Source organism: Anolis sagrei, chromosome 2 (assembly GCF_037176765.1).
Source record: "Anolis sagrei isolate rAnoSag1 chromosome 2, rAnoSag1.mat, whole genome shotgun sequence".
Taxonomy (NCBI): Eukaryota; Metazoa; Chordata; class Lepidosauria; order Squamata; family Dactyloidae; genus Anolis; species Anolis sagrei.
In genome coordinates this window covers 298,125,526-298,151,813 of record NC_090022.1, presented here as the reverse complement: position 1 = coordinate 298,151,813, position 26,288 = coordinate 298,125,526, and the positions used below count along the sequence as shown (strand labels likewise).

Below are 26,288 nucleotides of genomic sequence, written 5' to 3'. Positions count from 1 at the left end.
TTAATGAGACATGCCGCATTATCACAGGGAGTCTGCACCCTACACCACTGGAGAAATGACACTGTTTCGCTGGTATTGCACCACTTGACATCCGCCGGGAAGTAGCAGTGATATCTCCAGCTCATCCCCTGTTTGGGTATCAGCCGGGATGTCAACGACTTAAATCTAGAAATAGTTTTCTAAGATCTACAGAGACGCTTGCCGGAACACCTCAGCAAGCGAGAGTCCAAAAGTGGCAGGCTCAAACCCAGAACCTCAACCAATAGTTGATACGAAACGAGAGACTCCCACCCCCCCACCCCCCCCCCCCCCCCGGGCACACAGAAGACAGGACAACTTGGAAGGCGCTGAACAGACTGCGCTCTGGCACCACGAGATGCAGAGCCAACCTCAAGAAATGGGGCCACAAAGTGGAATCCTCGACATGCGAGTGTGGAGAGGAGCAAACCACTGACCACCTGCTGCAATGCACCCTGAGCCCGCCACATGCACAAGGGAGGACCTTCTTGCAGCAACACCAGAGGCACTCCAAGGGGCCAGATACTGGTCAATGGACATTTAATAACCTACCAAGTTTACACGCTTTGTGCTTTGTTTATCTGTTTGTTTGTTTTGTTATGTTAGAAATGTAATACAATGGTCTGGTTGCCCCTGACACGATAAATAAAATACTCAGGCATTTCTTTTCGCTATTAAGCCCCAGAGCAGGAAACCGAGAAACGTTTTAAAGTTTTTATTAGTCTCCTTCTGCAGAACCAAAATACTTAGCAAATTACTCCAAAGATCATCAGGACTGCTTATAATTTTTTTATGTATTTACATCTTTAACCATGTACAACATAATACAATTTTTTTTTACTATCAAAACCAAACCAAAAAAAAGTCTTGATTCCTATCGCTAGATGTTAATAGATTAATGTAACTATAGCAGTGTGGGGGAAAAAAAGATGGAACCAATGCAATGAAAAGAAAGTGTTTTGAAAGATAACGATTTCCAATTTCACACTGTATGATTGGCTGGTTTTTCAGAAGGGTCTCTGTTTATAATTCAGGCCTGGGCAAACTTGGGCCCTCCAGGTGTTTTGGACTTCAACTCCCACAATTCCTAACAGCCTACCGGCTGTTAGGAATTGTGGGAGTTGAAGTCCAAAACACCTGGAGGGCCCAAGTTTGCCCAAGCCTGCGATAGAAAGAAAGCATACTCCCCAGGGTTTCAAAATCAGTGTTTGAGGGGATCTAAACAGGGTTCACAGCTTACCTGTTCTGACACCTGGGTTCACCTACTCAGAGGAGTGTGGGGCAGCCCAGACCAGAACTAACATCAGGGAGAAAAGGGTCCACCGTAAGGCTTCTCTCTTAATATGCATAGCGGCAGTTTCGGAACCAGTGTTGCACTATATTGCGCACTACCCTTCGACCAGAGACGCCCCCCTACTTTTTCCCCATCCGCCCCATAAACACTTCCAGATTCCTGTTGCTCTCAACCAGGAAGTCCCACGTTTTCAGTCCAGGCAGACACACACAAACGAAAGCAGCTTCAAAGAACCAAAGCGTAGTTCATTTCCAAAACGGGGCAAGTCCAGTGCAAGATTTGGGGGGAGAGGGAGGAGACCACTAGCCTTGGCCTGACTATGTACAGCTCCAGTCAAGATTTCCCGTGGCCTAGTCGAAATCAAAAGAGGGAAGGGGGGGAGGAAAGGACACTTAAATTGTAATTGAAGAAAGCAGATGGGACTCTCTCCGGGGGAATGGCAGAACGGAGAGACGCCAATGGAGTGCCTCCCACCTTTGTTGGTCACCTGGGGGTCTGCTGCCCCTCCCCAAATGGCTACAGAGAGACAGAGAGCCCCACGGCGAGGAGGGCCAGGGTCCGGATGGCCGGGCGAGGAGCGGGCTCCCTTCAGCCTTCTTCAACTGGCCCCCGCCCGGGTCATGAGGTCTTCCAGTGCATTGTCCTGGTCATTGTTGTGTAATAGCAATACCTCTTTAATGTCTTTCAGTTCAAAGCCCATTTCTTTAAATTTACTCATGAGCTGGAGAAGTTCTGTTGTCTGCGAGAGAGAGAGAGAGAGAAACAAAGAGAATTTATTTATTTACTTACTTTATTTATATACCGCTTTTCTCAGCCCTCAGGCGACTCAAAGCGGTGAACAACAACAATACAAAACATCACGAGACAAGCATAGGGCAATTAAAAACAATTGTAACATAAATCATTAAACAAGAATTTATTATTTTTTATTTATTTATTTATTATTTGAACTTATCATAGAATCATAGAATCAAAGAGTTGGAAGAGACCTCATGGGCCATCCAGTCCAACCCCATTCTGCCAATAAGCAGGAATATTGCATTCAAATCACCCCTGACAGATGGCCATCCAGCCTCTGCTTAAAAGATTCCAAAGAAGGAGCCTCCACCACACTCCAGGGCAGAGAGTTCCACTGCTGAACGGCTCTCACAGTCAGGAACTTATCTGCCGCCACTCCCCTGGGGCTCGGAGCGGCTTACAAGAACAGGCTGAAATCTAACACAATTTAAAAACAATTTAAAACAATTTAAAAAGAGCAATATCAAACATGAAAAACCTGTCAAAACAGATATGTCTTACATGCCCTGCGGAAAGCTGACAAGTCCCGCAAGGCACGGACTTCAGGTGGCAGAGTATTCCAGAGCGATGGTGCCACTGCTGTGAAGGCTCTGCGTCTCGTTGCTGTTAGACGCAAGCTCTTCACACTGGGAATTTCCAATAGATCTTGGTCCTCAGAACGGAGGGATCTCTGGGGTTGGGAGGGGGTGAGGCGTTCCCTCAGGTACATCAGCCCCAGACCATGCCAGGCCTTCAAGGTGAGTACCATCCCTTTGAAAGTGATCCGGTGCTCAATTGGTAACCAATGCAGCTGTAGTAAGATTGGTGTTATGTGGCATCTCATCGGAATTCCCGCAAGAAGCCGAGCAGCTGCATTTTGTACCAACTTGAGCTTCCGGATCACCGACAGAGGAAGGCCAATGTAGAGGGCGTTACAGTAGTCCAGTCTGGAGATGACTGTGGCCTGGATCACCGTAGCGAGATCGTCCCTGGACAGGGAGGGGGCCAGCTGTCTAGCCTGCCGCAGGTGAAAGAAGGCGGTTCTGCTGACGGCGGAGACCTGGGCCTCCATCATCAGCAGAGGGTCCGAAAGGACTCCCAGACTATTTGTCAACGATGTCGGGCGTAGCGCCTCACCATCCAGGGTGGGCAGCTGGATGTCCCCACTGCCCAATCGACCCAGCCATAGGACCTCCGTCTTTGCTGGATTCACCCTCAACCTCCAGTCACGGCCTATTAGAAGAATTCCAAGTGGAGACTCGATTAAGAAGAAAGGTGGCCCAGGTTTCTGCAAAGCCAAGTTAGGCCTTCCTTTACAATGAGAGCCACTTCGGAGCTTTCAAGCCAAGTTTATGTAAGAATTTATATTCTTCCCCTCTGCACAAAAGGAAAGCATTAAATCAGAGCTTTCCAAACTCTGTGCTGTGACTCTTTAGTGCAGTGGTTCCCAACCTGTGGTCCGTGGACTACCAGTGGTCCCCAAGAACTAAAATATGGTCCGCAGACTGACTGTTACTACACCGTTGCAACAAGAGCTATTGGTTTCGCAAAACCCTCTTATAGTTCCGAGGCTTATTCAATATGGTTTTTCTATGGGTGAGCAGATTGTAACCACTGGATGGCACATGTTCTGTATCAGAAACTACAGCTGATGTGGTCTATCCAATGCAGTTTTGTGAATGAACGCCCCAAATAACCAAACTGAAACTAAAGTTGACCAAAACCGGATTCGTAACCATTGTATTGTCGAAGGCTTTCATGGCCGGAATCACTGGGTTGTTGTAGGTTTTTTCGGGCTATATGGCCATGGTCTAGAGGCATTCTCTCCTGATGTTTCGCCTGCATCTATGGCAAGCATCCTCTGAGGATGCTTGCCATAGATGTAGGCGAAACATCAGGACAGAATGCCTCTAGACCATGGCCATATAGCCCGAAAAAACCTACAACAACCACGGATTTGTAACCCTTTTGGTACTATTTATTTATTTTTCAATATTTCTATACTGCTTTTCTCACCCCTAGGGGGACTCAATTTTGGAGAGTGGCCCCTGGTCAAAAAAGGGTTGAGAAGCACTGCTTTAGTGTGTCAGCTGCAGAGTGACACCCATGAGCGTATGAGAAATAAGCAACATATCAAGTATTTTAAAATATATATAAATGAAATGTTTTCATGAGACATGCTGTCCCCATGCATGTTATTATAATTTACTAGCTGTACCCGCCACGCGTTGCTGTGGCCAAGCTTCCCTCCCTCTTTCTCTCCTTCCTTCCCTCCCTCTTTCCTTCCTTCCCCCTCTTTTTCTTTCCCTTCTTCTTTCTTCCTTCTCTACCTTTTTCTTTCCTCCCTTCCTTTGCTCTTTGGTTCCTTCCCTCCCTCCCTCTTTCTTTCCTTCTTTCACTTTTTTATTTCCTTCTTTCCTTCTCTACCTTTCATAGAATCATAGAATCAAAACGTTGGAAGAGACCTCCTGGGCCATCCAGTCCAACCCCATTCTGCCAAGAAGCAGGAATATTGCATTCAAATCACCCCTGACAGATGGCCATCCAGCATCTGTTTAAAAGCTTCCAAAGAAGGAGCCTCCACCACACTCCGGGGCAGAGAGTTCCACTGCTGAACGGCTCTCACAGTCAGGAAGTTCTTCCTAATGTTCAGATGGAATCTCCTCTCTTGTAGTTTGAAGCCACTCTTTCCTTCCTTCTCTCCATTCCACCTTCTTTCCCTCTTTCTCTCCCTCCTTCTCTCCTCCCTTCCTTCCCCCTTTCTGTGTATGTGTTTTGTGTGTGTATATATGCATATATGTTTGTGTGTATTTGTGTATATGTGTATATATGTATGTTTGTGTATATATGTGGTTTTGTGCATGCGTTGTAATGTATTTTTTAAATATTTTTTGGCTTTTTAAGTCTCTTCTGCTCTGCTTTTCAGTATTTTTGTGAGTGATGGTCACTCGTTGGCCCGATAGGTGTATTGTGTCCAAATTTGGTGTGAATTCGTCCAGTGTTTTTTGCATTATGTTAAACCCACAAACGAACATTACATTTTTATTCATATAGATGTATGTGTCCATCTCTCTTAGAAGGGGTTGGCTTAATCTCCAGTTTGCCAGTAAAATGGAATTACCATGTCATGAATTACCTATGGGTGTATTGCTTGTTGTGTCTGGGCATTGAATGCTTGCCTTTTATGTTTGGAATCCACCCTGCGTCCCTCCAGGGAGATAGGGCGGAAAATCAATCAATAAATATTCTTATGAATTATGCATGCTTAAAAAGTGTGACACCAAACATGTACGTAATATTTTGGAAAGTTCTGCCTTAAGCAGTGGAAGTGAAGCAGTTAGAGACAGATGGGATCCTGTTGTCTTGCCTTCACTTCTGTTTCCTAGATCTATGTAATTCAGTGTTTCTCAACCTTCCGAATGCCGCGACCCCTTAATAGAGTTCCTCAGGTTGTGTTGACCCCCAACCATAACATTATTTTCATTACTACTTCATAACTGTGATTTTGCTACTGTTCTGAATTCTAATGTCAGTATCTGATATGCAGGATGGATTATCATTCACTGGACCAAATTGGGCACAAATACCCGATACATCCAAATTTGGGAGTTGTAGTTGCTGGGATTTATAGTTCACTTACAATCAAAGAGCATTCGGTACTCCAACAATGATGGAATTGAACCAATCTTGGCACACATGACTCCCATGAGCAACAGAAAATACTGGAAGAGTTTAGTGGGCATTGACTTTGAGTTTGGGAGTTGCAGTTCACCTACATCCAGAGAGCATTGTGGACTCAGACAATGACGGATCTGGACCAAACTTGGCACAAGTACTCAATATGAACAAACGTGAACACTGGTGGAGTTAGAGGAAAACAGGTCTTGACATTTAGGAGTTGTAGTTGCTGGGATTTATAGTTCATCTATAATCAAAGATTATTCTGAACCGTACCAACAATAGAATTGGCCAAACTTCCCACACAGAATCCCCATGACCAAAAGAAAATACTGTGATGGTCTTTGGTGACCCCTCTGACACCCTCTCTTGACCCCCCCCAGGGGTCTCGACCCCCAGGTTGAGAAACACTGATGTAATTCAAGATGTTTTGCTTCCTGGCTGCATGAAGAGACCATTTCCCTTTTCTTCCCAAAGGCTTAGTGTTTTGTTCCCTTTTAGTTTGAGAAGGAAGCAAACTATGAGGCTTCTCTCTGCCTCAAGACACCTGATACAGAGACATGAGAGCCAGGATTAGGGAAAGTTAAGTAACTTTTGTCTGTCTGCTCTTATCTCAGATGCACCTTTTTAAAACCTTGCCATCTTAAGTATTGTTCCTTCCCATTTCCCACCATAAGCTCATATAAAACACTGGGTACTCACCTTCTCTTCCGAACACTGATACATTTCGAGCGCAGCCTCCACAAGGAGCGGATCGAAGCCTTTCTCGCAGAACTGCCCATGGACAAAAAGGTAGTCTAGAACCTATGAGGAGGAACAGGCCGGAGATGAACCGAGGCACTCGCTCTGTAGGGATAATCCAGTCAGGCATGCATTTCCTTGGCTAATCTGCCCGAACTAAGCCTATCAGGAGCTTCTTGTTGACAAATCCTCCACAGGAAAAGTCAGGGAGAACATTTCATGCCCAACACAAGAATTCCTTTGAGTTGGAAAAGCATCCTGATGTGATAAAGCTGATGAATACACTGCTAGCATGAAAATACTACAAATTTATAGAGCACCAGGTAATGGACAAATATTAAACTAGGCATCTCCAGTGCATCGTGTCATAGATAAACTATCATCCAACAATGAGACCAGGATGAATTTTAGGTTTTATTGGGCTATGTGGGTGTGACGGCGCGAGTGGCGACACCTATGTATAGAACTGTTAGTTGTTAGACTTAAACTGTTGTATCATGCTTAATCCTGCCCCTTTTTACACTGCTTATGTATAATTGTGTGGATTGGCTGCTTGTAGCTGTCAATCAGTACTGTTTGGCTCCACCTCTTCCTGCAAGAGGGGAGAACTTCCTTTTTCTCTTCATTCTGCCTTCAGAGTTCGTACCAGATGGACGTCAGTAAGAGACTTGATTCTAAAAGACCCTGATTTAAGTTACCTCTTAGCACCAGTTCTGAGGTCTTTTACCCCTGGGACTCATGCTTTATGTTCAGATCGTCCTGAACAATTATTGAGGAGACCCAGGTGCCTTCAAGCCGGTTCTTTTGGCACCAAAGGAAGATCCTGAATCTTCAAGACATAGGCCATCTGAACTGGGGTTGTGGTTTGCTCCGGCATTCACAGCCATTGAGGAAAGAGGAAACTTGGTGAGGCTTCCCAGCTTCAAACCCCTTGGACCCAGGGCTAATTGAGACTGTAATGTATGTTTTCCTTCTCCCCTCTAAAGTTTTCCAGCTCATTGCTTTGAAGAAATGACTTTGTGATAAATAAAACTTATTTTGAGCTATTTACAGCGTTTTGGGTTTTTGGGAGTTCCAGTTTCCTATAGGAGGGCAAGAAGCAATCCCCTGGGGGAAAGATGCCACGTCCATCCCTCCTTTATTTAGCCCCCAGTCACAACAGCACAGTGGGGGCTCCAAAATATGAATTAGTGTTAACCATGGTGCTTTGCTTGTCTATACTTGCATAGCAGGGGACTGGACTTGCTTCCAACTCTATGATTTTAATATATCAACCAACAAAGAAATAATTACAAAACTGTAACAGAAAAAAAAGTATTAAAATGTACATGACTGCAACGGAGGAAGAAATATTATGACAATATGTCTACTAAATATTTTCACATATTATACAATATTTATTTATCAATGGCAGCCTTGTGCTCTTGACTTTTTTTGTTGTTGTTGTTGTTCTCTTGGTTAGTTTTGACTGCAGGCACTCTGTGTTACATGAAAGGGAATCTATCAGCCGCTAAAAACACCTGAGAACTGTTATCAAAATACTTCATACTCTTTCTCAAACCAGCAGGCTTCCTTCCTTGTGACCAAATGCCAGCTGATTCAAGGTTTCTGTTCTAACTTTTCTTACTGGTATTGTCGAAGGCTTTCATGGCCGGAATCACTGGGTTGCTGTAGGTTTTTTCGGGCTATATGGCCATGGTCTAGAGCAGTGGTTCTCAACCTTGGGTCCCCAGATGTTTTTGGCCTACAACTCCCAGAAATCCCAGCCAGTTTACCAGCTGTTAGGATTTCTGGGAATTGTAGAAAAAAGGTTGAGAACCCCAGGTTGAGAACCACTGGTCTAGAGGCATTCTCTCCTGACATTTCGCCTGCATCTATGGCAAGCATCCTCAGAGGTAGTGAGGTTTTCTTACTGGGTTTTGCATGAAAGGTCTTGCCGGCTTCCCCTCCCTTCCTTGCAGAAGCCAAAGCAGCCTGACTTGCCTGTTCTATGTTCTGCCCCTTCTTCTTCATCGCCTTCAGGACGTCCTCGTAGGAGTAGCCCATGTTGACCACGGTCTCGGCGCACTGCCGCTCGCTGGAGGAAAGGGCCTGCAATGCCTCTGCGTAGGGCCATTTTGCACAGTCAGGGGCCCTGGGCACTTGGGATGTCGGGAAACTTTGGTGAGTCGCCTGGAAGCAATAAACGGAAACTTTCATAGAAGGAAAAAGACAAAGGTGGAGTGCAGTTGTACCAAGTTAAGTCAAGGCAGAAGCATATCGGTCTAATAATAATAATAATAATAATAATAATAAATATAATATAATATAATATAATATAATATAATATAATATCTGCCTGCAACTGGTGGGATCACAAGCCGGAAAAAGTTACAGAGAATGAACACGTCAAGTTACCCTGGGACTTCCAGATTCAGACAGACAGAGTTTTGGAGCATAATACTCCTGACCTCACAATCATGTTAAAAAACAGTACGGATCGTCGATGTCGCAATCCCAGGTGACAGCAGGATTGCAGAGAAACAACTGGAAAAGCTGACACAATATGAGGATTTAAAAACTGAACTGCAAAGGCTGTGGCACAAATCAGTAAAGGTGGTCCCAGTGGTGATCGGCACACTGGATGCAGTGCCTAAAGACCTGGGCCTGCACTTAAACACAATCGGCGCTGACAAAATGACCATCTATCAGCTGCAGAAGGCACCTTACTGGAATCTGCACGCATTATTCGCCAATACATCACACAGTCCTAGACACTTGGGAAGGGTCCGACGTGTGATCCAACTCAACAGCCAGCAGAGTGTCTGCTGTGGACTCATCTTGTTGTGTTTATAATAATTATAACAACAACAACAACAAGCTTTATTTATATCCCGCCACCATCTCCCCAAAGGGGTGGCTTACATGAATGAGGCCAAGCCCGGTAATACATAACAGCAAAATGAATACAGAACAGCAAAACAAACCATCAGAGTGAAATAAAAACATAAGAGTATCAACCTCTAAGCACCGTGGACTGAGATGTGCTCAGAGCAGAGGTTGTTGGGCAAGTGGGCTTATTAACAAAAGACCCTCCTCATAAATGTACCGCAGAGTAAATCATTAGTAGCAGCGTGACCCAGAAACAGTAGCCCAAAGTGATAAACAGAACAAAAACACACAGGCCAGTGTTATCTCTTCCCTAGGAGGCTTTTCTTTGTAGTAAAATAATATGGTTGCACTATTTACAAGAACAAGGCTTTCATAACACAAATAAAGTTCTTTATACATCCTTCTTTGCTTCCACGCTGGGCTTCTTCCTCATGCAGATAAATAGCTTCATTCTCACAAAGCCTCCTCTCACACAGAACTTACACTGGAGCTTCACAGGGTAGCCTTTTACACACAACAGCCTTTATACTGGTGCATTACACATGAGGTTTTATACACAACACCTTCAACCTTGGGCTTCTCTCACCGAAGCTTCTCGCACCAGGCCTACTAACTCAAGTCCTACTAACCCACTCTGAGGCCTTCTCACAGACCTACCACACACTGTAGGCCTTTTCACAGACTGAGACCTTTCTCCCACTGGGGCAAACTATCACAGACGCCTACTAAGCTACAGGCACACCTGTTTATATAGAACTGCAGTTTTTGCTGAGTAATTGCATCTAGTGCTTGACTATGGTTGCACTATTTACAAGAACTAAATAGCACAAATAAGCAGATACATAGTAGTTTTACATGCAGTAGCCTTCACACTGTAGCTTTCTCACAGGAGGCTTCTCTCACACAGAGATTTACCTCACACTCCTCAGGACAACACTAGCTTTGTCCCACTAACTCTAACAGGCTTCGGCCTACTAACTCTTTCAGAGCTTGTCTCACACATCTGTAATCAAAAATACTCAGTTAATTTTAAATATTTCTGACAGAGGTTAAATCACAGCTTCTCCAAAAACAAACTTGAGTAAGAAGTTGACTAAGAATCCTAGTTGCACCTTCATCTTCAGAGCTACATTCAAGAAGACTGTTCTCAAAACCAGAAATGTCAACATTTCAGAAATCTTGAAACTATCTATGGGGAAAGGGGTCAGGGAAGCAGAAACATTTGGAAAAACTGGGGGAAATGCAATTCCGGTACTTTTCATAGGTTGGAAGTCAATTTGTCATTCCAGGAACAGAAAATCCATTACGTCTAATTTGAGTAGGCATATAACCAGCACATTTGGCATATTAAATGCACGGTTTGACACAATTATTAGACTTTTAAAAGCTGTTATGTTTTTGCAGCTAAACTGGAAGAGGTCCCTTTGGTTTTGACAACTATGAGAATTGGACAAAAACAACAATAAGCTATTTTGTCCTCTCCTTGGCTTCTAGAGTGTTAACTAGACATAAAGCAGCCATTCTGATAAAAAGACAGAAAAGGGAACAGGGTCTGGAGTTGCAATGATCTGCTCCTGCACGCAGTCTTACACAAAAAGCCTTCCTGTTGCATAGTTTTGAGAAATAATTTTGGGAAGCAAATAGATAAAGGCCTTGTCTTGAAACTTGTATCATTCCAAAAGAATGGGGAAAAGTTGGTTAACTATATTTTGACATCTCTACGCAAAATGATGAATAAAAACAATTATTTGTGACATATTTACACTGACATTTTATTTTTAAATTAGCTGTACTCGCCACATGTTGCTGCGGTCAAACTTCCCCTCCCTCTTTCTCCTTCCTTCCTTCCTTCCTTCTTTCCTTCCTTCCTTCCTTCCTTCCTTCCTTCCTTCTTTCCTCCCTCCCTCCCTCCCTCCCTCCCTCCCTCCCTCTTTTTCTTTTCTTTCTCTACCTGTTTCTTTTCTCGCTTCTTTGCTCTTTGGTTCCATCCTTCCTTGTCTCTTTCCTACCTTCCCTCGCTCTTTCTCTCTTTCGTTCCTTCTCTCCTTCCTTGACATTTCCACTTTTTTATTTCCTTCTCTCATTCCTTCCTTCTCTACCTTTCTTTCTTCCCTTCTCTCCTTCCTATCCCTCCTTCTCGCCTTCCTTCCCCCTTTCTGTGTATGCATTTTGGGAGTGCATATGTGTGTGTGTGTGTGTGTATTTCTGTATATGTTTGTGTATATGTGTATATATGTGTGTTTGTGTACGTATGTGGTTTTGCGCATGCGTTGTAACGTATTTTTTGGTTTTTTGGATTTTTAAGTCTCTTCTGCTGTGTTTTTCAATGTTTTTATGAGTGATGGTCACTCATTGGCCTGATAGGTGTCTTGTGTCCAAATTTGGTGTCAATTTGCCCAGTGCTTTTTGAGTTATGTTAATCCCACAAACGAACATTACACTCAAACCACGAGAATAAAAACGAAGATCCACCCAGAAGAAAAGTGTTCTTGCCATACAAGTCTACATAGATAGGGATCACCAAACGAAGCAGCATTGCCCAACACACGCATCAAGGAACATGAAAGGCATTGCAGACTACTTCAACCAGAGAAGTCAGCCATAGCAGAGCACCTGAGGAACCAACCTGGACACAGCAGATTATTTGAGAACACAGAAATGCTGGACCACTCTCACAACCACCATGTCAGACTACACAGATAAGCCACTGAAATCCACAAGCATGTGGACAATTTCAACAGAAAGGAAGAGACCATGAAAATGAACAAAATCTGGCTACCAGTATTAAAAAACTCTAAAATTACAACAGCACAACAACAGAGAGGAAACAAACAAGGACATCTAATCACCTCTCAACAAAAGTTTGCTCTAGGCACTGTCAGGCCATTATATGCTAATCAAGGTGGTCAGTTGAAACATTCACACCTAGCTCCAGCAGACAAGAGTCCTTTGTCTCACCCTGGTCATTCCACAGATATATAAATCCATTTTCCTAGTTCCAACAGACCTCACTACCTCTGAGGATGCTTGCCATAGATGCAGGCGAAACGTCAGGAGAGAATGCCTCTAGACCATGGTCATATAGCCTGAAAAAACCTACAACAACCCAGAACATTACATTTTTATTTATATAGATTTCTGCTATGTTTGTATATTGAAATCAAGTATGCAAGTGCATCACAGAGGCTGGATGGCCATCTGTTAGGGGTGATTTGAATGCAATATTCCTGCTTCTTGGCAGGGGGTTGGACTGGATGGCCCATGAAGTCTCTTCCAACTCTTTGATTCTATGATTCTATCACGCAGCATCCCATATGGAAAGTGAACAATGGGATAGTTATTATTCCCATGTTGGTAATATCTGAATATTTGCATAACAGCTGCATCACAAAATTCCTCTCTCCCCAGAAAACCCTTAAACAAGTGTTGAGGGGCTGGGAAAACCTGTTTCTAGAAAATGTTGTGGGCCAAAGAGGAAGAGAAAAGTTCTGCTGTGACCACAGTGGAAAACAGGATTTAGTCTGTAATCTCATTAGCGGGATGGCAGACTTCTTTCTCTTGCAAGAGAGGACTGCGGCAGAAACATAATCTACAGCATGCCTGTTTGGGTCAATCTCTGCTACAACAACCCTGAGAGGAAAGAGCAGGAAGCCAGGTGGTGATCCTCTCTCGGGGAAACAGGTGATACAACCAAGCCACTCAGCATCTCTGGATCCAGATGCGCCAAAGCAGAGGACATCTTTCATAAGATATGCATCCCACTTCTAAGGTGGTTTTAAAAATCAGTTTCGTCCTAAAGAGCAGTGTTATTAATATTGTAGGAATGCCTGGCATATACAGCAGAATGCAGTGTAGTCAGTGCTATATATGAACGTATGGTAGGAAATGGGAGAGAAAAGACACAGGATGCTCTGATGATAATAATAATAATAAGTCGAATTGAGGAAAAACAAGAGGAAAAACTCAGCCATTATCAAGACCTCAAAATCGAACTGCAAATGCTCTGGCATAAACCAGTACAGGTGGTCCCAGTGGTCATTGGCACATTGGGTATATATGAACTTATGGTAGGAAATGGGAAAGGAAAGACACAGGATACTCTGATGATGATAAAAATAATAAGTCGCTTTGAGGAAAAACAACAGGAAAAACTCAGCCGCTATCAAGACCTCAAAATCGAACTGCAAAGGCTCTGGCATAAACCAACACAGGTGGTCCCAATGGTCATTGGCACACTGGGTGCCGTGCCAAAAGATCTCAGCCGGCATTTGGAAACACGACAAAATCACGATCTGTCAACTGCAAAAGGCCACCTGACTTGGATCTGCGCGCATAATTCGAAAATACATCACACAGTCCTAGACGCTTCGGAAGTGTTCGACTTGTGATTTTGTGACACAAAATCCAGCATATAGATCTCATCTGCTGTGACATACTGTGCTTTTGTGTCAGTAAAATAATAATAACAATAATAATAATAATAATAATAATAATAATGATGCCATCAAAGCCAGAATTGAAAATTCGACAACAGATCCCAGGTGTAGACTCTGCAAAGAAGCAGATGAAACAATAGATCCCATCCTCAGCTGCTGCAAGATCGCACAGACAGACTACAAGCAGAGGCACAACACCGTTGCTCAAATGATTCATGGGAACTTGTGCCACAAATACCATCTGCCTGCGACAAAGAACTGGTAGGATCACAAGCCTGAAAAGGTTACAGAGAATGAACACGTCAAGCTACCCTGGGACTTCAGACAGAGTTTTGGAGCACAGTCATGCCGGCCACATGACCTAGGAGGTGTCTATGGACAACGGCGGCTCTTCAACTTAGAAATGGAAATGAGCACCAACCTCTAGAGTTGGACACGACTGGACTTAATGTCAGGGGGAAAAAAATTACTTTTACCTATTCTTTTTTTCTCTTTTCCTTTTAACTATTTTAACCAGTCACTGTCCACCCCAAACTCACTCCCCTGGTTTTTCCCCTGCGAAGGTCAAGCACACTACGGCAAAGAAGGATTCCCGCCTGCGCAGGGCTTACCGCCGTGGCTGTGGTGAGAGCCGGGGTTTCTTCTGTACACGCTACGGAGGTGGGCAAAGAAGGCAGTCTGGACGTGGCGGAGGACAACGTTTGAGCCTCGAGGCCTCCGTCCACAGTGAGGTTGGAAAGCCCAGTCCTGGGATGCCCATTCAGTTCTCCGCTTTTGCTCTGCAAGGAGCTGAGGAAAGTGCCGTTGTGGAGGCGGGAGGCGTTTGCCAGTTTGGCCGCTTGCAAGTCGCTCTCGTCCGAGTCGAGCTTCGGGAAGGAGAGAGACTTGATATTGCTCACGGAAGTCACCGGCGAAAGAGACACTTTGGAAGACAGGGCCATCTTTTCACAGCCTCCCAGCTGAGGCAACGCGATCAGGCCGTTCGGTTTGTGAAGGGGCTTGAGGTCCAAAGTCGCCCTTTCTAGGGAGGCCAAGACCTCCTGGTCTTGCAACACAGACTCGGCCGCCACTTTGGGCAAGTTACTGTCTAGAAGCTGGGCCACGATGGGCCCCGTGGTACCAACATGGATCTGCAGAATATTTTTCAGTTCCTCTCTGTCATCCAGCGTTTTTAATTCCAGTTTATCAAAGGGGTCTTCTTCGCACTCGAAGTCTGCCGGGTTGAAATCGGCCTTCGTGTGGGGAGGACTCAGGACCTTTTGCTTTAAGGAGCTGCTGCTGGCTGGAGTCGGGGTCAGAATACAGTCGTGCTGCAGGCTCGCAAGAATGGGGTTGATGGGAGGCGGCATGACGGTGCCCGTGGGGCAGCCCCCTTGGATCTCCTCCTCCAAGGCAGCCTTGCTGCTGGCTACAGCCTCCTCCGCCTTCCGCTCGGCCTCTTGCTGGGCGGCCTGGATCCTCTTAATGTTCTCGGCCCATTCAATAGTCCTCTTTTCCAGGGAAAAGTCATACTGAAAGAATAACAAGACACACAGAGGTAAGACAGTAGGATTTCATTAGGCACATTTTATTTATCTATCTATCATCCATCTATCTATCTATCTATCTATCTATCTATCTATTAGGGCTGGGCAACCACGGAAAAAATTGTTTCTAAAATCGATTCGTTTTTTGGGGGGGGGGGGGTTGCGTTTCGGTTTTTAAAAGAATTCCGAAATTTTTCTTTTAAAAAGTTCATTATTTATGAAATTTCGTAAATTACAAAACAATTACGAAACAATTACGAATCGATTTGTTAATGGCGGACGCGACCGCGCAATACACTAAAAAACCTCCAAATGGGAGAGGTGGAACTTCTGAAGCTTCCCTCTCCCTCTGTTGTTGACTGTTGGTGTGATATTTATATATTTTTTTCACTGATTAAACAAACAACAACTATAAAACCTGCCCCAGACATGCGGAAATAATAACGAAACTATTTCAAAACGATAACGAAACGAATGCAAAACGAATCCGAAGCAATTACGAAACGAATTTAAAAATTCGTTTCGTTTTTTAGTTGCTCCTGAATGGTTCGTTATCGCTTCGTTATAAAAAAAATAACAAATTTTTAACAAATTACGAAATTACGAAACGAAACCGCTCAGCCCTACTATCTATCTATCTATCTATCTATCTAATTTATGGTATTTATATCCCATCTCTTCTCTACCCCAAAAGGAGGACTCAGGACGGCTTACATAGGCAGCAATTCGATGCCGTTACATGAACAATTAATACAATAACCATTAAACAAACCATCAAACCATTAAAATACATAAAATACATTAGCCATTAATTAAACAATATAAAAACATTTGTTACCAAATAGAATCGTATCCTCGTGTAAATTGCCTTTCCAATCCATTTCCACTAAAGTGCTAATTTATGTCTGCTGACCGAAAGCCTGGTCCCATAGCCACGATTTTACTTTCTTCCTGAAAGCCAGGAGGAATGGGATTGATCGTATCTCGCTCGGAAGCGCGTTCCACAGGCGGGGGGCCACCACCGAGAAAACCCTGTCTCTCATCTCCACCAGCCGCATTTGTGATGTTGGTGGGAGCGAGAGCAGGGCCTCCCCGGATGATCTTAAGTTACGAGGTGGGACGTAGAGGCAGATGCATTCGGACAAGTAAGCTGGGCCAGAACCTTATAGAGCTTTATAGGTCAAAACCATCTTTCACCCTTTCGGGCAAACTGGTTGATAGGGCAAACTAGTTGCTACTAATCCAGGCACGGGCATAACTACTTGTTTCAATCTGCTTCCACAAAATACGTACTAGGTAGGTATCCTTAGGGAGGAATTTCCCTAATTGAGGTGGCACAATCTAGAAAGGCCTTTCTTCTCATTGCCCCAAGAAGCTGAGAAACTCTAAAATAATCCAATTCTGTTCATCTGACAGACATTGGCCCAATATGGCATTACGTCTCAGCCATCTGAGAGACCACATCTCTGTATATGAGCCTGTCCAGACTCTTCTCTGCATATGAGCCTATCCAGCCATATAACCAGGATATCAAGGCAGAAAATCCCACAATATCTGCTTTGAACTGGGTTATCTGAGTCCAGACTGTCAGAAATATGAAAAATTAACTAGGTATTTTTAATTACAAAAATGTGAGTCAAGCGCTGAAAGGGTTAAATGGATGCAATGACTCAGCAAAAGATGTAGTTCAAATATAAGCAGGTTTGCTTGTTGCTTAGTAACGTCTCAGTCTGAGAGAGCTCTCAGTGTGAGAGAAGCCTCTCTGTTTGAGAGAACACCTCAGTGGGAGAATAATAATAATAATAATAATAATAATAATAATAATCTTTATTTCTACACCGCCACCATCTCCCCAATGGGGACACAGAGCAGCTTACATGGGGCCAAGTCTGGACAACATAATACAGCAATAAAATCAAAGCATCTACATCAGACAACAACAACATTATCAAAATGACATTAAAATAATAATAGTAATAATAAATTAAAATAAAATAAAATTCCAATCGACACATTCACAATAGAAATGACAATGGGTGGGCCACATATTCCGAATTTAAAAAAAATTAACAGACTATGATGAGATAAAATAGGAGCAGGAAGTTTAAATCAAACTCATAAAACACACAAGAGTTGTGGGGCAGAACATCCAATTGGGGAGGCACGAACTCCATTAGCCGAAAATGTTGAGGGGGCATAAAATATCATGCTGAGCACCTACTCGTCAAAGCCAGGTTTTGAGGTTCTTTTTAAATGTTTCCTGTGAAATGGCTTTCCTAGTCTCCCCGGTAAAGAGTTCCAAAGTCAGGGGGCCACAGAAGAGAAGTCTCTCCCCCTTGTGCCCACAAGACGAGCTTGTGAGACTGGCAGAGGCAAAAGGAGGACCTCCCCTGAGGAACGAAGGGCCCGGGTTGGTATGTGGAGCGAGATACAGTCACAAAGGTAGGCGGGTCCCAAACCGTTTAGGGCTTTATAGGTGATAACCTGTACCTTGAATTGGGACCGGAAAATAAAAAATAGGTCTCAGTGGTAGTAGGCGTCACTGTGGGAGAAAGGCCTCAGAGTGTGAGGTAGTCCTCATGATGAGAAGGCCTTGTGTGTGAAACTCCAGTGTGAAGGTAGAACTTTATCTGTCATGGAAACTTTATTCTTGCAAATAGTGCAACCGTATTATTTTATTGCAATGAAAAGCCTCCTATGGAAGAGATAACATTGGTCTGTGTTTTTGTACTTTTTAACACTTTTGGCTGCTGGTGATGAGTCGTGCTGCTGCTAATAAATTACTCTGCTGTACATTTATGAGGAGGGGTTTTTTTTGTTAATAAGCCCACTTGCTCGACACACACTGCCATATATTTCAGTTCAAAGCAGATAATGTGGAAATTTATTCAGCTGTGGAAGGGGCCTTAGTCCCATCAGGCAGAACTGGTGAAGATGCAAGACAAGACCTCCTAAGTGGTTGCCCCTAAGCACTAAGTGGTTGCCCCTAACCTTCTTATGAAGGTTAGAAACCCACCCACCGACACCCCCAGTTGCAGTCTATTGACAAGCTGGAATGTGTCCAGAGGAGGGCGACTAAAATGAACAAGGGTCTGGAGAACAAGCCCTATGAGGAGCCGCTTAAGGAGCTAGGCATGTTTAGCCTGAAGAAGAGAAGGCTGAGAGGAGATATGATAGCCATGTATAAATATGTGAGAGGAAGCCACAGGGAGGAGGGAGCAAGCTTGTTTTCTGCTTCCTTGGAGACTAGGACGTGGAACAATGGCTTCAAACTACAAGAGAGGAGATTCCATCTGAACATGAGGAAGAACTTCCTGACTGTGAGAGCCGTTCAGCAGTGGAACTCTCTGCCCTGGAGTGTGGTGGGGGCTCCTTCTTTGGAAGCTTTTAAACAGAGGCTTGATGGCCATCTGTCAAGGGTGATTTGAATGCAACATTCCTGCTTCTTGGCAGAATGGGGTTGGACTGGATGGCCCAGGAGGTCTCTTCCAACTCTATGATTCTATGATCAGCACACTTATTATTCCAAAAGGCTTTTGAGATCTGAATGTTCTGAAAGAAAATGATTTTAACCAGAATGTTGTTTAATTTGTAAGCCATCTTCAGCTGCAGTTTGAAAACAAAAAGAAATGATATAAATAAAGCTGTTAATAACAAAAGCAAGAACTCTACAAATTATGATGATTACTGTTGCTACTGCTAATACATTCCACTCATCTGACGATGACAGCAGCACACAAACAGGACAATCTATAGCAGTCAAAGACTGTAGGCCCTTGAAGCAAAGAAAAGTAATAATTTGGCCTCAAAGGCTGCATCTGGCAGGCAGAGTCCTGCTCCGCAGCCTTTCACTTTCAACTGTGTACACAGAACACAATTTCAAAGATATATACATTATGCAGAGATTAAGGAAGTCTAAATCTTGATTCTGGTGCAGCCAAGATCCCTTTATTGATTGATTTCTTTTATTTTTACCTCTTCTTTCTCCCCATAAAACAGGTATAGGCAAACTCTGGCCGTCCAGGTGTTTTGGACTTCAACTCCCACAATTCCTAACAGCTTACTGGCTGTTAGGAATTGTGGGAGTTGAAGTCCAAAACATCCGAAGGACCAAAATTTGCCCCAGCTTACTATACAAGGATGCAAGGCGGCTTCCAAAATCATAGAATCCTAGAGTTGGAAGAGACCACATGGGCCATCCAGTCCAACCCCATTCTGCCAAGAAGGAAGAAAATCACATTCTAAGTACCCCTGACAGATGGCCATCCAGCCTCTACTTAAAAGCCTCCAAAGAAGAAGCCTCCACCACACTCCAGGACAGAGAGTTCCACTGCTAAACAGTTGTCCTTACAGTTAGGAAGTTCTTCCTAATGTTCATGTGGAATCTCTTTTACTGTAGTTTGAAGCCATTCTTCCACGTCCAAGTCTCCAGGATAGCTGAAAAGAAGCCTGCTCCCTCCTCCCTAGGACTTCCCCTCACCTCTTGATCCATGGTCCTCATCATGTCTCCTCTCAGCTTTCTCTTCTGCAGGCTAAACATGCCCAGCTCTTTCAGCAGCTCCTCATAGAGCTTGTTCTCCTGACCCTTGATCCTTTGAGTCATCCTCCTCTGGACACATTCCAGATTAGAGGCAACATCTCGCTTCAATTGTGGTGCCCAGAAATAGACACAGGGTGATTCCAGGTGTGGTCTAACCAAGGCAGAATAGAGGGGTAGCATGACTTCCCTCAATCTAGACACTAGATTCCTATTGATGCAGGCCAAAATCCCATTGGCTTTTAAAACTGCTGCATCACATTGTTGGTTAACAATGTTAACAACCTGGCCGCCGGCTGTTGGACCATCTGAAGCTTCCGAACAGTCTTCAAAGGCAACCCCACATAGAGAGCATTGCAGTAGTCTATACGGGATGTAACCAGAGCGTTGACTATCGTGGCCAAGTCAGACTTTCCAAGACGCACAAGTTTTACATTTGGAAAAGGTTAAGGAAAGTCATGACACATCTCTGAAGGTAGAAATCGAAGGCCTTACTCCTCAATGCTAGAGTAATCTTATAAACAAAAAAACAAAGAAGCTTCCCACTTCTTGCCCTCAACAATTACTATTGTTACTACAGAAAGTGCTTCTGCTTTCTCACTACCAAAGACAGATATTGTATTTATCACCCGAGCTACCAAGCCTAGTATTAGCATCTTTTTTTCCTGCTGTATGAGTTTGTGTAAACAGATACAAATCAGCAAGCACAAAACAAAAAGTGATAAACGGAAGTAATTCTATTTAAGAGGATCATAAGCAGTTACAGAAAAGGCCAGCTTTCCATGCTTAGATTCGAGCACACTTAATCGTAACTGATTCAATTATTATGGACCCATCTGTCCACCTGCAGCACAACCTGAGGCCAACAGAAACAAGTCCTAGCAAGAGTCATGTGGCTGATGTTTTAAGCCTGATTCTTTTGCTGTGATGTGCAAGAGCAACCATAATACTCACCTGAGCTTCCCTGATAAGCTGTGGAGAGTCGGGCAGGCAGAATCCAATGGGCAAGCCAACTTTAGCTGGTGCCTTGAACTTGTCTCCTATCTTGAACGGGACATCGTCAATGTAACTGAAGATCCCTAAAGGGGGGAAAAAACTCATAAATAGGGTGATTTTGCAACACTCAAGAGCAAAGTTCAAAAATCTGAAGAAAATGGAAATGCAAAGCCTTTGTTCTTGGTTCAAATGTAACTCTACTGGGGTTGGGGTGCATCACCCCATGAAAGTAGAAACACACACACACAAGAAAAACCACTTTTTCAAATCTATGGTTGAGTTTTGCCATATTAATCCCATCCCTGAATAATCAAATCCGGCAAGGTCAAACCCACAAACACAGAGGGCAGATCAACTTCCCATACTTCCACAATACAAAGAGTTAAGATTTTAAGCTCACAGATCTACTTTCGTTTCTATCCTGAGATCCACTGACTAGATGCAAAGTGCAAAATCATGGCTCAAGTGGTCAGGCCTCTGCTGAGAATGGATGAACAGAGTATATCCGAGTACCTATTCTGCCCAGGGAGTTTTGAGCAAAACTAGAGTCAAGATCTCGAGTTCTTAACATGTGAAAATGCACTTTCCATTTCAACTGTAAAGAAAACAGAGAGCAGGAGCCAATTTACTGGAACTGCCCAGAGTATTAGATATTTCCAGCCCTGTCTCAGTACCAGCTCACTACACGCTGTAGAGACAACAGTCTGACCTGACTGCTGCCATGGGAGGCCTTCTAGACCATGGAATAAAGAGCAAAAGGATTGTGCTTTTTCCAAGGTATTTGCAGCTACAAACATCCCTACTGACACTTCCCAAACTTTGCCCTTAAAAAGCACCATAGATTCACCCCTGTGACAAGGGGTGCCCCACTCTTGAGGCCAGTTTTGCTTCATTTAGTGGTGGCACGCACGGTTTCCATGTACAGGATCCTATGTTCAAACAGCGAGCTAAAGCGGATCTGAAGTAATCTGACAGATTATGAAGTTAAGCACCAAGCAAATCACACACTAAGCACACAATGCCAAGGCAGGCTGCATTTCTTCCTGATTTGGTACGGCCTCACATCTTTCGAAGGGATTGGCATTTCCGTGAGGAGGAAAGATATCCATGCTCCCATTCCCCCCCCCCCCCCCCCCCCATGATGATGTTTGAACTACATTCAGAGAAATGCACTTGTTGTGCAAGGAGGAGTATACTGTATGACCAAGGCATTATTGAAACCCAATGCCATTCAATTTGTCACCTTAAATATAAATACAAAGAAACTAACAAGCTATTCCTCAGCAAAAAACATTCATATAGTCAAAATATCTACCTTCTAGTGCATCCAAAACAGAAAACTAGGATATTCACTTACCATGAAAGTCAGACCCCGACTTCCCAGAAGCCATTTAGAATCTGCAAGACATTTAAAGAGAAAAGCATCAGTGATTCCATGCATTCACACTGCATGCCTGAAGGACATACTTTCTACTGGACGGAATCATTCCACCAATGATAGGTAGATATCTACAGTCTTTGACCCTAATATGGCCAGTAGGGATAGTTAATGCCATCTGAATATGACCTCTTCCCAAAAGCCCTCTCAAAAAGTAAGAACATACGAGAGGTGGGCACGTGGTGGAAATTTCAATATTATCCTGAACTTGAGAATAAATTGGTCATCTATATAAATAAAAATGTAATGTTCGTTTGTGGGATTAACAGAACTCAAAAACCAGTGGGCCAATTGACACCAAATTTGGGCAGCATACACCTAACAACCCAATGTATGTCCTTCACTCAAAAAAAATAGATTTTGTCATTTGGGAGTTGTAGTTGCTGGGATTTATAGTTCACCTACAATCAAAGAGCATTCTGAACTCCACCAGTAATGGCATTGAACCAAATGTGGCACACAGGACTCACATGACCAACAAGTCATTGGAAGGGTTTGGTGCGCATTGATCTTGAGTTTGGGACTTGTAGTTCACCTACATCCAGAGAGCACCGTGGACTCAAACAATGATGGATCTGGACCAAACTTGGCACAAATATTCCATATGCCCCAATATGAACACAGATGGAGTTTGGGGGGGAAACAGACCTTGACATTTGGGATTTGTAGTTGCTGGGATTTATAGTTCACCTACAATCAAAGAGTGTTCTGACCTTCACCAATGACAGAATTGGGGCAAACTTCCCACACAGAACCCCCCCATGACCAACAGAACATACTCAAGGCCACCCAGTCCAACTCCCTTCACCAGGGCAAGAAAACTTAATCAAAGCCCTCCTGACAAAGAGGCATCCAGCCATAGATATAGATAGATATATAGGATTCACACACACAGAGATACAGTATCATAGATTTGAAAGGGACCCCTAAAGAAGGACAACATGTTACATGTTCCAGAGTAGGCAAACCAGACAATCTGCACATGAACACTGACAAAGAAACAACAAAAAATACTGTTTACTCAGAAACATAAATTACATATATTAGAAACCAACGCTTTCTCATTACTTTATTTTCCAGATCAAAAGACTGGGCCACAGCAACGCCTGGCAGGGGATGGCTAGTAAACAATAAGCTGCTTCTAATTCCTTTTATATTCAAACTAGCACAATTTTAATACGCAATCTAGACTTTCATTAATCCAGCTGTCAGAACCAGTAGAAAACAGACTATATTAGGACGATTTTGGGGAAGTGCCCTCAGAAGCTGTAAAATGAGCTGCGACTGACTAAATATTCCAAAAATTATTGTTCTTCAATATCAGGAGAAATGCTGCTAGACGGCCACACACCTGGAAACCACACAACACCCCATTCCCTACTTCAAATGATGAGGCCAACTTGAATGAGCCATGTCGTTAGCATGTTGTTATGATGGCCATGTATCAGTTATCCATGGATACTGGATGCCTACCTTGAGCAGACAGCCGCATCTGTTTGGGTAACAAGAGAGCAACTCTAGTTCAACCCACTCCTGAGGCAAAACAAACCTTCCTCGATTCTTGATCAGTCTGAAAAATTCTCGCAATGAAAGGAAAGGGGCTGCCACTCGAGGATGACGCAAGACCAAGTGTTTTGGGGAAACATGGCCCCTCCCTGCCCTTGAGGCAGAACCAAGGAGATCAAAGCGGGAGACTCAAGACTGAAGCATCACAGGCTATTCGAAAAGCGAAACTGGGCCAACAAAAAGGAAAACTTTTCTCAACAATGAGGCTTTTAGGGAAGCGATCAAAACATAACCATTTAGCCTGAAGCTAAAGGAAGAATGTGTCATGTGAAGTAGTGCCAAATTGCCTCTGTCATGCCAATGAGCATGAGAAGCCTGTTTCTGGTTTGCTTGCTTTCTAGATAAAAGTTTCAAAATCATTTATCCTATCATGTCCTAAGCAGCCACTCCTGCCAAAAACTAAAAGAGGCCAGGAAACATGATACAATCTACAGTGTTTCTTCAATTCCATGACACACCCCATATAATTATCTCCACTGGCTTTAGCAGAGGAGCATTGCTTAGGAATGTAAACTAATTTCAATTCTGCACAGAAGTAGAATACAAAGGTAAAAAGGCATCACACTGATTGTGTTGAATATCTCACACTTTTTGTCAAGGGAGATGCATTATCTGCGACACAGACAGTAGATTTTGTTCTTAAGAATGCTGATACTGTTGAAAAGGAGTTTGAAAGAGATATGCTCTTCTCTATTGTGAGAGAGAGAAGATTAGTCAGACATAAAAAAACTGAAAGAACTAGATAATTCTTCCATATTATCTTTGGCATCATACCAGTAGTCAAAGCAACATTTATAAAATGTTTCTCAAGGAAAAGAGGTGGTCACGATCACTTTCAGGTTGTAAATCCAGGGCAATACTTCAATGCAATTATTTGACCATCCAAGAAACAAGAGAGTGGAATGACTCCAATTTTTTCCTCCATTATAAGCTCACTGTACAACTACAAGGAAGTTCATTTCTGTCATCTATAAATATATAGAATCATAGAGTTGGAAGAGACCTCGTGGGCCATCCAGTCCAACCCCCTGCAAAGAAGCAGGAAAATTGCATTCAAATATGAACAGATGTCATGCAGAAGATAGCTCCTGGTGGCACAATGGATTAAACCCTTGTGCCAGCACAACTGCTGACCGAATGGTCAGCAGTTCAAATCTCAAGAGCGCGGTGAGCTCCTGTCTGTCAGTTCCAGCTTGCGGGGACAGAAGGGAGCCTCCCACAGGATGGTAAAACATCTCGATGTCCTTTGGGCAACATCCTTACAGATGGCCAATTCTCTTACACCAGAAGCGACTTGCAGTTTCTCAAGTCACTCCTAACACCAAAAAAATTGCAAAAGATGGGCAAGATTGTTTTCTGCCTGCCACTCTAGAGATAAGAAGAACTAATGAATGCAAAACATACAAGAGATTCCAACTAAACATTAGGAAGAATTTCTTTACTATGAGAGCTCTTCCGATAGTGGAACAGAGTGTGGAGGAATCTCTTTTGTTAGAGATGTTTAAACAGAGGATAGATTAAGTTCTTGTAGGTTTTTTCAGGCTATATGACCATGTTCTAGAGGCATTTCTCCTGACGTTTCGTCTGCATCTATATCAGGAGAAATGCCTCTAGAACATGGCCATATAGCCCGAAAAAACCCACAAGAACTTAGTGATTCCAGCCATGAAAGCCTTCGACAATACAGAGGATAGATTGTCAAAGGCTTTCAAGGCCAGGATCACTGGGTTGTTGTAGGTTTTTTTTCAGGCTATATGGCCCGAAAAAACCTACAACAACAGTGGATAGATTGCTATCTCTTGCCAGTATTTTAGTTATGCATCCCTGCATGGCAAGAGGTTGTACTACATAGCCCATGGAGTGCCTTTGACCTCTGTGATTCTATGTAAAATGGGGGTGTCAAAACTGAGAAGCCAGATCTACTCAAAACAGGGGTCTACGGAAATAAACTCCAACAGCATATACACATCTATTACTAACATTTCTACTTAGTACAAGAGTTTCTCAGTTCTGCAAAAGGTACACAGAAAACTAAACAGAAATTGTGCGTAAAACTATCTACAGAGCCACAAATCCATCTGATTCTGGAAATAGTTTTAAAAGTAATTTCTTCCACAAGCCAAGCTCAACTAATATGATGGTTGGGGATATATGAGTAATGTATCCTTAGATTTGTGCCTGAGTAATACTGCATCTGCGTATTCGTAGCATTATACAAAAATTCACATAATACTTGCATAATCGTGCCTTTAAAAACAAAAAAGTATACAAGATATTATAGTTAGGATGACTTTTATTCTAGTTGTCTGGCCAAGAACATCTCCTTCCAAACTATTATTGCCGCTTATGGCCTAAACTATATACAACATTATTATTATTATTATTATTATTATTGTTGTTGTTGTTGTTG

At 43.3% G+C, this 26,288-nt stretch overlaps 1 protein-coding gene across 1 annotated transcript in view; it reads right to left on the bottom strand.

The window, feature by feature from the left end:
- Positions 1–718: 718 nt before the first annotated feature.
- The window catches only part of UBAP1 (ubiquitin associated protein 1), a 50,089-nt gene continuing 24,519 nt past the window's right edge, over positions 719–26,288 (bottom strand). Inside the window, exons 2-7 of the mRNA XM_060761172.2 lie at positions 22,232–22,272; positions 20,833–20,957; positions 14,427–15,326; positions 8,492–8,680; positions 6,470–6,571; positions 719–2,051 (exon numbers count right to left, since the gene is read on the bottom strand). Coding sequence (XP_060617155.2) covers positions 1,911–2,051; positions 6,470–6,571; positions 8,492–8,680; positions 14,427–15,326; positions 20,833–20,957; positions 22,232–22,265 — 1,491 coding nt within the window. The 5' untranslated portion in view covers positions 22,266–22,272 and the 3' untranslated portion in view covers positions 719–1,910. The remainder of the gene's footprint in view (positions 2,052–6,469; positions 6,572–8,491; positions 8,681–14,426; positions 15,327–20,832; positions 20,958–22,231; positions 22,273–26,288) is intronic.